The sequence below is a fragment of the Podarcis liolepis genome, assembly GCF_965112155.1.
Source record: "Podarcis liolepis genome assembly, chromosome: 2".
Lineage (NCBI taxonomy): Eukaryota > Metazoa > Chordata > Lepidosauria > Squamata > Lacertidae > Podarcis > Podarcis liolepis.
The window spans coordinates 63,785,362-63,797,559 of record NC_139555.1 but is presented as its reverse complement, the minus strand read 5'-3'; the positions used below and the strand labels follow the sequence as shown (position 1 = coordinate 63,797,559).

The following is a 12,198-nucleotide window of genomic DNA, read 5'->3' as shown; positions in this document are numbered from 1 at the left end:
TTCAAGGTTTCCCAATCTTTGAGTTCATTGACCCCTTGATGGGCTTATAAAGTTGTCATCAACCCCAAGCTAAAAAAAATTTGGAATGTCAAGAAATATCAATATATAATCAACATTCATTAATCAGCATTAGTCACCATGACCAGATATCATTTTTAAAAATAAAAAAATAGGAATTTGTGAGATGTATACTTTTTCCAGGAATGATCACAGGAGAAGATGTGGCAAGTATTAAAGCTCCAGCAGAGGGCACCAGATACCTGTCCTTAAACACTGTGGCATTGGTAGTAGCATCTCTCCCTCTAAAGAATAAAGGCTTGCGGTACCAAAAAACATTTATTTAATCAGTTTTGCAAACTGTGCATGGGCGTATCACAACCCAGCAAAGTGGAAAAAAATTAAATCAACAAGGAAGGCCAGACTGGGGTAACTGTGCCCCTGAAGGACCAGGTGTGCAGCCTGGGAGTCATTTTGAACTCACAGCTGTCCATGCAGGTGCAGGTTACTTCTGTATACCTGAAGGAGCCTCTCCACCCCCATCATTCAGCCCGGATACTGAGGTCCAGCTCCGAGGGCCTTCTGGTGTTTCCCTCACTGTGAGAAGGGACGTTACAGGCAACCAGGCAGAGGGCCTTCTTGGTAGTGGCGCCCACCCTGTGGAATGCCCCCCCATCAGATGTCAAAGGAATAAACAACTATCTGACTTTTAGAAGACATCTGAAGGCAGCCCTGTTTAGGGAGGTTTTTAATGCTTGATGTTTTATCGTGTTTTTAATATTCTCTTGGGAGCCACCCAGAGTGGCTGGGAAAACCCAGCCAGATGGGTGGGGTATAAATAAATTATTATTATTATTATTATTATTATTATTATTATTATTATTATTATTATTATTACTACTACTACTACTACTACTACTACTTTTCTGGGGAGACGCAAGGGTACACATACCCTTAAACATTTTGTGAATCTAAGTTTGGCCTCTTTGAGGGGCAGTATTTCAATATGAGTAGGAAAATTGTTGTTGTTGTTTAGTCGTGTCCAACTCTTCGTGACCCCATGGACCAGAGCACGCCAGGCACTCCTGTCTTCCACTGCCTCCCGCAGTTTGGCCAAACTCATGTTCGTAGCTTCGAGAACACTGTCCAATCATCTCGTCCTCTGTCGTCCCCTTCTCCTTGTGCCCTCCATCTTTCCCAACATCAGGGTCTTTTCCAGGGAGTCTTCTCTTCTCATGAGGTGGCCAAAGTACTGGAGCCTCAGCTTCACGATCTATCCTTCCATTGAGCAGTCAGGGCTGATTTCCTTCAGAATGGATAGGTTTAAAAATTAGAAAATTAGAGTGTCCCTAAAACACTATAGGAAAATTAGAGTGCAGTGTCCCTAAACATTTTCTTAGAAAAAAAGCACTGATTACTATACCCAGGAATAATCTGCTTTAGGAGGCTTTTAATCTCAGAGTCGTGGGTTCCTGCCCACGCTGGGCCAAAGATTCCTCCTGCCTTGCAGGGGATTGGACTAGATGACCCTTCGTGGTCCCTTTCCCCCTCTTACAATTCTAAGATGCTACAGACGCGTGGAATTTCTCCTCCTAGCGGCGCAAAGTGCAAAGAGCGCGCGCGTCCCCGCCTTCCCGACGCCGACTCTGCCGGAGAAGGCTTAGCGCAGGAGGGGGGGCCGGCCAGTGGGAGGGGCGCAAGCTGGTTTGGTGGCCTTTCATTTCGCGGAGGCTGCGGAGGGAGCCGCGTCGTTCTGCTGAGCAGCAGCCAGGAAGGCTTCGGAGGAAGAAGAGGAGGAGCAGCCGCCGCAGCAGCAGCCATGCCGGTGGGTGGTGATTCCTTCGCTAGGCTGGGCAGTCGCGCCGTTGCCCTTTCCGGACGCAGCATCAGCCTTTCCCCACATCCATCTGCCGTTGTCGTTTCTACTGCCGGGAAAAGGAGGAGATGGACTCGCCTTCCGGGGATTCCTAACGATCGGGCCCAGTTTGAAAGACGCCCGCCCTCGGCCCCGTTGCGACTCGGAAGGCGCCCCTCCCGCAAAACGGGGTGACGATGTGGAAGGGTGCTGCTCAAGGCACGGGGTGCTCTGCGCTGGGATCGGGGCGGTACCGGATCTGAGGCTTGGCACAGGCTTCCCTTGGCGGCCTTGGTCATGTCACTTAAAGGCTGGTTGTAAAGGGATTATCATCATTATTATTACTATTATTATTATTATTATTAGTTTGGTAGTATTTATAAAGCGCTTGATCGCAGGAAAAAACAACCTCCAAGCAGTTTTTAGGGTACTGTGAGGTATGGGCATAGTCAGGGTGGTGTGGGAGGGGGCAGCTGCCCCCCCCCAATCAAGTAAATACTGTAAATAAAAATACTTAACTAACTGATCAGTTGTGTTGCAGATACTGTAACTTGGTTCTACACCCCACCCCTTAACATAAGGCCTGCTCCCCACCCCCCAAAAAATAAATCCTGGCTTACACCCATACTGTGAAGTGGTGTTGGCACCAGATTTGCAACGTGGTTTTGTCACACACATTATAGTGGTTCTTAAACTGCTTCTGCTCGCTGCTGCTTGATCCATTTTTAAGTCTTCCATAAGGAGGGTTTGCTGCCACCATTTGCCAAGCCAGGTAGATCACACTGATAATGAGCTGTGTGTTTTAAATCAAGTTAGGGGGAAGCAAATTAAGAGGTTCCCAATAATGAAGAAATGGGAGCCAAAGCTGTATGTTTTGCTTCACCTGAGGGTGTGTGTGAAGGTTTAAAGTGTTTTTATCCCTCTATTAAGTGGGGGGAAAGTCTCTCAAAGCTTCTTACACATATCAGTGATAAGACCAGCCTTAACCAACCTGTCACCATCCAGATGTTTTGGACCACAATTCCCACCAGCAGTCTGGTTGTCTCTTGAGTAATATCTGTGCTTTGGAGGAAGGGTGGTATAGAAATTTAAATAATTACAATATAAACCCTAAGCCTGAGGCCTTGATCACCACCCCCTGTTGTTTTTCTTCATTGCAATCCCAATGGGTAACCTCTGATGGCAGCAACCGATTGCCTCTCAGACTGTAGTTATGAAAAACCAGAAGCCAATCCTAGTGTTGTATTCCACCCTCACAGGATCACTTTGGGAATTGATCCCTAGGAGCTGATGTTACAACAGGACTGCTAATCTGTGTATTGCTTGGTTGTGAGTGCCTCCTTCCTTGAGCAAGGCCTGATAGTGGTATAGGATCCTGCACACAGTGCCCCTCACATACAAGGACAAGAATACATTTTAAACGGAGCGTGAGGATCCCTTCAAGAACATTTTGTGATCTTCAAGTGACGCATTAAAGAACAAGTTGTATTAAGGTCTCCCACAAAGCCTAGGACTTGCCGATCAGAAGGTTGGCGGTTCAAATCCCTGCGACGGGGTGAACTCCCGTTGCTCGGTCCCAGCTCCTGCCAACCTAGCAGTTCGAAAGCACCTCAAAGTGCAAGTAGATAAATAGGTACCGCTCCGACGGGAAGGTAAACGGTGTTTCCGTGTGCTGCTCTGGTTCGCCAGAAGCGGCTTAGTCATGCTGGCCACATGACCCGGAAGCTGTACGCTAACTCCCTCGGCCAATAAAGCAAGATGAGCGCTGCAACCCCAGAGTCATCTGCGAGTGGACCTAATGGTCAGGGGTCCCTTTACCTTACTTTAGTGAAAGTGTCTCATTTGAATAAACCTTTCGGCTTCTAGCAAAGATGGAAGTGACTTGAATCCATGGAAAGATTCTAGGGGTTTGTCCATCTTATGTCATCCAGTTCTGTTTGGCCCATCCCTGATATAGAACAGATTATGTGGCTTGGATTTCAGGCCTCTCTCCAGTTTCATCTTTATGAATTGTGTTTTTAGAGGTGCTAGGAAAAACTGGTTAGTAATGCAAGATCTGGCTCTTTTTTCTCCTCACTCTTCTCCCTGCCCTCCCCCAGTAGACTCCAGTAATATTACACAATAAGCCACAGGGACATACAATTCTCTCAGGGCTGGGCTGTTTACGAAGGATGCAAGTTCTGCCGCAGCTTTTAAACATCCTGGGTTGGGTACATACTTCATACTATGAAGAAAAAAAGTACTGTTAAACTGTCTACTGAGGGGTGTTGTTGTTTACTATAAAATGGCTATTTTATAACTCAGTGTTGTAAATGTCTCTTTAAAAAAGATAGTCTAGTTAAAATTGAAGTACAAATTAAACACACAAATGTTTTTAGACTGAAGGAACGACCCTCTATAAAGCAAATAGTTAAAAGCTGTTCTTATGCATTAGCAGAAAACCAGGAAAAATAAATATTTTGAGGCCAAACATTAATATGGCATAATAAACGTTATTATGGCCTTGATTCCAGGACCAATGAAGTATCTAGTCATCTCTGAACTTCATTCCAGACCCAGAAAATGCCATCCTGGCTGATCATCAACTGCATCAACCCGAATTATCTCTTGTAACTGTGTTAGCTCTGCAATTTGCTCTGTAGTATTTGTTTTCTATCAATAAGCACATTTCCTTTTCGTCTTATGAAAAGAAGCTGTTTGCTTTTTTTGCAGGGTGGGGAGAATGGGTCCTTTGTTGTCTTTAAATAGACATTACAGGTCAAGTGTGTTTTTGATTGTAACAGATTTTAGCTACTTTCTGTTCTTGTGTGGAAATACTTTCTGTTTCTGGTGTGGGGCAAGGCAGGAAAGAAAGCAAAAGTGAAAAAAGACACCCACCCCCCAAGAAAGAGTCCTGTTGGATCATACAAATGCCTATTTAATCTAGTACCTTGTTGCTTGCATTGGCTATTCAGATACCCACCCCATGAGTAGGACTCAAAGGCAATAACTATCTCCTACTGTTCCAGTAAATAATATTCAGAAAGCAGCAATACTATAAAATAGTAGTGTAAATGTTTCATGTAGATGTAGTGTTAATTAGCTAATTGTTTAGGAAATGCATGAAGTACCAATAGAATTTCCTAAATCAGCCTTCCCCCACCCACCTTGGTGATTTAAATTGCCTTGATTTAAATTAATTCACCCTGACAGAAGGGAAGGAGAACATCATTTTGGCTGACAATGTATTCTTAAAGAAAATGCATCTACAACTTGATCACAACATTTAAACAAAGTCTTAGCAAGTTATGTTCATGTGCATACGCTCAAAGACTATGGAGCACAGGTTTATGGGTGCTACAGTTGATATCAACCTGAAATTTATTTATTTATTGCATAAATTTCAACATTTTAACAAGGTATCCAAACCCAAGCAGTTAAGGTCAAGCTTTGATACTAGCTTTTATTATTGTTTAATAAACTAGTTTTACAACATCATTGTGCAGTTGCTCAGTGAGAGATATTTCAATGGCCTCTCCATTCTTTCTCCTTGCAATTTCAGAAACATGAATTCTTTGTAGACATGACCTGTGAAGGGTGCTCTAATGCCGTCACTCGTGTTCTCAACAAGCTGGGAGGTGAGTGATACCTGGCAGACCACAAGACTCTGAACACTCAAGGCTTCTTCTTGCACTTATCATTACGCTTAAAGTATTCCTGCTTGCATTGTTTGAGGCTCCTCATGGGGTCCCTGCCATGGGAGCATATTCACCCAGTGCTTTTCCAACTGTACTGGCTCCCGGTGGAGTACAGGGTCAGATTTAAGGTGCTGGTTTTGACCTTTAAAGCCCTTCACGGCCTAGGACCCTCGTACCTATGGGACTGCCTCTCAGTATGCCCCACGGAGGACCTTAAGGTCCATAAATAGCAACACCCTAGAGGTCCTGGGCCCTAAGGAAGTTAGATTAGTCTCAACCAGAGCCAGGGCCTTCTAACTTGGTTTGCAGTTGTCAGTGCAGCATGCTAGAAAATGTTCCAACTCATAGTGCATTCATCTTTGCATATCGTATTTTCATTGCAGGGTTTTAAAAAGATTAAATGAGCCACTTAAATGATGTGCAGCTTTTGTTTCATTCTTTGCCCTAGCTGAAGTAGCAAGCAACTTCTAGAGGGCTTGCTACTTTGCTCCTAATACAGTGGTACCTCCAGTTATGAACTTAATTCGTTCCTGAGGTCCGTTCTTAACCCGAAACCGTGCTTAACCTGAGGCGCGCTTTCGCTAATGGGGCCTCCTGCTGCTGCCGTACCACTGGCACGCGACTTCCGCTCGCATCCCAGGGCAAAGTTCGCTACCAGGAGATCTACTTCTGGGTTAGCAGAGCTCATTACCCAAAGCGTTCATTAGGAGGACAGTACGTAACCCGAGGTTCCACTGTAGAGGTAGTTAGTCAGTAACTAAATATTGATTGTTGCTGGAATGTTTAACTTTCATCCCGTGTCCCTTAAGACTGTGTAATTTACTCTTCTAGACAGTTGTCCAGTCAACTTTATTCTGTTTACAAGATCAAAGGCTTACTCCAAAACTCATTTAAATCATTGACGCATAACTCTGGTTGCTTCTGCTCTGCAGTAGGAGAGCTGAATCTGCTGCTGTCTTTACCACCATAGCAAGCGTCGAATCTCCTGTCCTCCATTGGTGTCAGCATAACTGTTGCAAGACATTGAAGATTGCCCCCACACAAAGGATTTGCTACACATAAATTTCTTCCACGTTGGGACAGAAATGAACCTCATGTGCCTCACAGTCTTCTGCATTTCATTCTGTCGGCATATACTGAGAAGCCGCATGGTGCCTTTTTGTGTATATGTAACATGTGGTGTGTGCCTGAAGTCCCCATGTGTGGTTCCATGCAGTTTCCTACCCCGATGTTACTTCCCCGTAGGAAACCACCAGCCTTGATAATGTACCTCCTTATAAAAAGTTCTCTTGGTATAGAAAGCTAGCATGTGCAAGGTGTTCTTCTTTCACGAGAACGCCTTTCAGCTGCAGACAACTGATGTTGCAGCCAGGGAGAATCCAGCTCCCAACCATCTTGGATTCAGAGCATATGGCCCTTCCTAAGGGAAGATAGTCTAATGGAAGGAGAAGTAAGGGTGAAATTCTAAAGGAAACATCTGTCTCGCTGCAAAAGCCCAATACAGAGAAGCCCTTGGTCCATCTCGCTCAGTATTGACTGGCAATGGCTCTTCAGGGTCTTAGGCAGGGCTTTTTCACATCACATCATCTGCTACCTGGAGAGGAATATGGGAAACTCCTTTTACACAGAGTCAGACCATTGGTCAATCTCTCAGTATTTTCTTAAGCTGACCAGCAGTTGCTCTCCAGGATTTCTGACAGAGGTCTTTCCCAGCCCTACCTGGAGATCCTGGGGATTGAAGCTGAGACCTTTTTGCCTGAATGCTCTACCAGAGTTTCCCAAACTTGATTATCCAGCAGTTGGTGGACTACAATTCCCATCAACCCTAGTTGCCGGGACCAGTGCTCAGGGATGATGGGAGTTGTAGTCCAACAACAGCTGGAGGCTCAAGTTTGGGAAACCTTGTGCTCTACCATCAAACTAAACCATCTTTTACTCATTTTTCAATGCTTGAGATGTTTTCATGCCTCTTTTGATGATTTTATCCCTGTACTCCATCTTACTATAGCTTTCTCATAGTGAAGATTACAAATCTGTAAACAGATAAGCGTAAGATAAAATACAGCCCCACCTCAACTGATGGATGTATTGCAAGTTAATATAGATTATCCATTTGACATTGAAGAGTTTGGATTTGAAGAGTTTGGATTTGATATCCCGCTTTATCACTACCTGAAGGAGTCTCAAAGCGGCTAACATTCTCCTTTCCCTTCCTCCCCCACAACAAACACTCTGTGAGGTGAGTGGGGCTGAGAGACTTCTGAGAAGTGTGACTGGCCCAAGGTCACCCAGCAGCTGCTTGTGGAGGAGAGGAGACGCGAACCCGGTTCCCCAGATTACGAATCTACCGCTCTTAAATTGCAGGCAGGAGACTTCAAATTTCCAATGCTGCTTCTGTACGCTGTGTCCTCTCTTTTCAGGTGTTCAGTTTGAAATTGACCTGCCCAACAAGAAGGTGAATATAGAGTCAGAGCACAGTGTTGACACCTTACTGAACACCCTGAAGAAAACTGGGAAAGATGCCTCCTACCTTGGAGACAAGTAGCCACACAGGAAGGCTTGGCTGCTGGGGCTACTGTCCTTCAGGAAAGGTCAGTTGCTAGGAATACTCTTAAGCCACTCAGGGCAGAATGCTAAAGATGAGAAGTGTGCTGAAAACAGCAACCCCCACATTGTATAAGAAACAAAATGTATGATGTGACAGAAATCTTGCTAAGAGTTTCCCACCTCCAGTGACTTCATAGACTGGACTGAAGTGAGGGCAAGGAAACTCTTAACTGGATGACTTCATGCCGTGTGTTCTCTTTTATATATAATATCAGAGGAGGAGATAGATCCTGTGCCATATATAAAAACTTCCTCTGCAAGTCCTGATATTTTATGTCCATTGAAGCCGGCCTCTTCTTTTGAAGTAGAGTAGCTGGTGCTGTATGCAAGCTAGGACTCCAATCCAGCAGATTGTGCGTAAATCATCTGCGACTGTATGTGCCAGGCATTTTGAAACCCCGCAAACCAGCTGTTTGGCAAGGACAGGGGCAACTGAATCCTGCGACTCCCAAGGATCTTATCAGTGGGATTTCAGCCTTGTTTAAAGGAGGGATGTTTCTGGGCTCTGCTCCCATTGGACCCAAACCAGCATGGCCAGCAAAAAAGATGATGGAAACTGTTACTTGACAATATCTGGAAGGCCATAGGTTCCTCAACTGGCTTCATAGTCTATACACATGGATCCATTTGTGGAACTGATTTTACAGTGCCGGTTTATTCTAGCTCATCTGGGTGTGTATATCTTGATTGGGCCATGAAACTTTGCAGAGCCATGGAGGCCACAAGCTGTGGCCTTAAGTTGCCATCACCTGATGCTCATTTTTCTGTCTTGCTGTGGTGTCTCGTAAAACTTGATCCCCCCCCCCAAGTTGTATGGCTTAGTAGGAAGTGTGCTGTAGGAGATCTGCATGCGCTGTGGTTTGGTGTGAAACTGATAACCCTGTCGCATAGTTTTTTGTAACAGGTGGAGCTCTGTCCTTCCCCAAACCTTCACTCTTTCTCAAGGTTGGGAACCGTTTTTTAAAACTCTTTAAAAAATACTTGGTTCTTGGTTACGTGAAATAAGAAATACATATAAGCATGTAAAGAGAGAGGGAAACAAGATAAGAGCTTCCTTCTTTTTGAACACTTCCTTAACTTTTCCTGAGACTGAAATTGCCTAGTACAGAAATATCTTCTGAGCCTATCTGGTTACTTTCACACCATTGATTGGCCCTGAATTACCAGAAGTGAATTACATTTAGCACTGGGGTAGGAATTAACGGGCTTCTCCACCATCAGCAGCACCTACAAGGGTGTCCCATTAAGTTTGTAGAGTTAGCGAACTACCAGTTTGGTTCTCTTGCCGCCGTGGCACTAAGGAGAAAATACCTTCAAAAATTATTGTCTGCACGCTGTCAGTGTTTTGGCAGAATTGCCGGCTGTCCTGTGGTTCCATCAATGTGGGAACAATAACAAATAGGTTTTTTTGTGTTGTTGTTTTTGAGGAATGCTCTGCTCCTTGTGCACCATGAAAATTTAAGCCATAATTGATTGAACTTACCGGTTATTCACACAAAAATGCTTTATAGTAGTAGGATTGAGTGGGGCATGTTTGCATGAGAGCAGCAGAACCTAATAACTTTGAGCCTTTCCAAAGTGCGCAGGGAACATGGGTCCGACTCACATTAAATGAACAAGATTTTTATTTTGGCCATATTTAGGCCCAGTTCTGCATGCCTTTTTCTCTTTAAAAAAAGTTCTGCGCACTAAAAAAAAAATCAAAATCCCGTGCCACAATAATGATTCTGTACCCAGCAAAACTGAATTATTTGATGCATAATCTGTTTTGCACAACACAGCTGCTGCTCATCATGAGAACCAGGGTGGAGAGAAATGTATCTGTAAAATATTATTTGCCTATCTGCTTTTACTACTGAAGATTCTGTTCTGTCCTCATACCACCCCAAGTTCTGAGTTTTTAGTAGGCATTGGCTGCGCACTAGAATGCAGGCATGCTAATGCCACATCCGCACCACACCTTTAAAGCACCATGATGCCACTTCAAACAGTCACTTGGTGTCCACAAAAAGAATTCAGGGAGCTGTAGTTTGTTAAGGGTGCCGAGAGTTCTTAGGAGACCCCTAGTCCCCTCACAGAGCTACTATTGCCAGAGTGGTTTAACAATCAATCCCTCTTCACAGGAAACTCTGGGAATTGTAGTTTTGTGAGGGGAATAGGGGCCTTCTAACAAGGTGCGGAAGGAATTGTAAACACACAAGTCAGGTAGGTAGGTAGGTAACCCACCAATCCATATACAGCCAAACTGCTTGTGGATGCCAGCACACCAAGGACTTTCCTTCCTTCCCACCAGCTTTTGTCTGCCAGGAACTGCAGCGATGGGTAGCAGGAGCAGAACATCAAGCACATGATAGGCCGCAAGAAAAGATTTCTGCCTGCTTCTACACACCAGGGGGAGCAGCAGTTGTAGTAGCCTGCAGTAACCGGATGAGGGCCCCCCAAAGCAGCCTTTGTTTAAAATGGATGTTCCTTCTAGGTCCCACCAGCAGATGCTGCCCTTGCCTAACTCTCTCCTCCCTTCCTTTATTTTGCAGCAAGGCTTAACATGGCTTCAGTCTGAAGGCGGCTGTTTACACTTCTGTCAATCTTCCTTTGACCACAGTTGCCCTGCCAGATGTTGGAGAAGAGGGGAAGGGTGGGAAGAAGAAGAAGAAGAAGAAGAAGGCCTTTGGCGGGGGAAGGACTATGAGAAATTTTGACTGCAGATGTCCCACGTATTGTCCTACAGCTGTAGTGTTTCTTCTCTTTGGCTTTGTAATAAAACTTGGATCTGCTATATTCAAGTAAACACCGTGGCTCTTAGTATATATCTTTTAAGCCCTGTTTTCTTTTTGGTGGGGCAGGAGCTGACTTTTAAAAATGAGTACCAATCGTGAGCTGATTTATTTCAGTCCACCAATGAGATAATATTCTAAAGAGATGAACTGAGCATTGCTAAGATACATCATTGGGTGCCAAGGAGTGTAGCTCAGTGCTAGAGCATCTGCTTTGCATGCAGAAGGTCCCAGGTTTATTCCCTGGCATCTCCAGTTAGGGCTGGGAGTATCCCACCTGAAATCTTGGGAGACCCACTGCCAATCATGGGGGCAATCCTGAGCTTGATGGACCAATGGTGTCGCTCGGTATTAGGTCACTAGGTTCCAAACATATTCTCATTTGACTAAAATTCTCCAATGGCAACATAGCAATTGGGTGCCATAGTGGATCAAGTGTCAGACATGTCAGGGAGGTGAAATCTCTTGTCTTATGTGCACTTGGATACATTTGACGACTGACCTTAAACAAGTTACTGCCTCTTCAGCCTAACCTACCTGCCCAAGATAGTGGGCCAATAGAAATGGGAGAACCTCATTTGTATTGCCTTGTGCTCCTTGAAGAAAGGTAGGAAGCAAATGTAGTGTGTCTTAGTCCTTGTACACTGGTACCTCGGGTTAAGTACTTAATTCGTTCCTGAGGTACGTTCTTAACCTGAAACTGTTCTTAACCTGAAGCACCACTCTAGCTAATGGGGCCTCCTGCAGCTGCCGTGCCGCCAGAGCATGATTTCTGTTCTCATCCTGAAGCAAAGTTCTTAACCCGAGGTACTATTTCTGGGTTAGCAGAGTCTGTAACCTGAAGCATATGTAACCTGAAGCATATGTAACCCGAGGTACCACTGTACTTCCAGAAGAGCATCTGCACTTCTTCTGCTGCTATTGAGAAGAAACGAGCCAGAAATGGCTGTGGTCACTTCAGTTTAATATTAAGACAAGAATAGAGACGGCCTTTTTATTTTTATTTTTTTTTGGTCGAGGAGTGGGGAAATGTTCTCACGCTGCCTGCACCGTTTTCTTGGGGAATCAGTGGCAGAAGATAGAGCATCTGAGGAAAAATCCAAGAGAAGGTGCTGTGAGCAAATAAGCGATAATAGTTGTGTTAATATATCCCACAGCTAGCACATCTCTGGAGACGCTAAGCTAATTTCCCTCATAGGTCTCAGGAGTAGGTTGTTGTTTGGAAACTATATATAACATTTTCCATCACAACAGTATACACTGCCAAACAAAGGTCTTGAATAAGGAG

The 12,198-nt window shown here is 44.6% G+C and overlaps 1 protein-coding gene across 1 annotated transcript; it reads left to right on the top strand.

The window, feature by feature from the left end:
- Positions 1-1,645: 1,645 nt before the first annotated feature.
- On the top strand, positions 1,646-10,924 carry ATOX1 (antioxidant 1 copper chaperone). The gene is made up of 4 exons (XM_083488587.1): positions 1,646-1,822; positions 5,394-5,469; positions 7,950-8,120; positions 10,671-10,924. Exons 1-3 carry the CDS (start codon positions 1,817-1,819, stop codon positions 8,072-8,074), a joined length of 207 nt encoding a protein of 68 aa, XP_083344713.1. The 5' UTR covers positions 1,646-1,816; the 3' UTR covers positions 8,075-8,120; positions 10,671-10,924.
- The last annotated feature ends 1,274 nt before the right edge of the window (positions 10,925-12,198 follow it).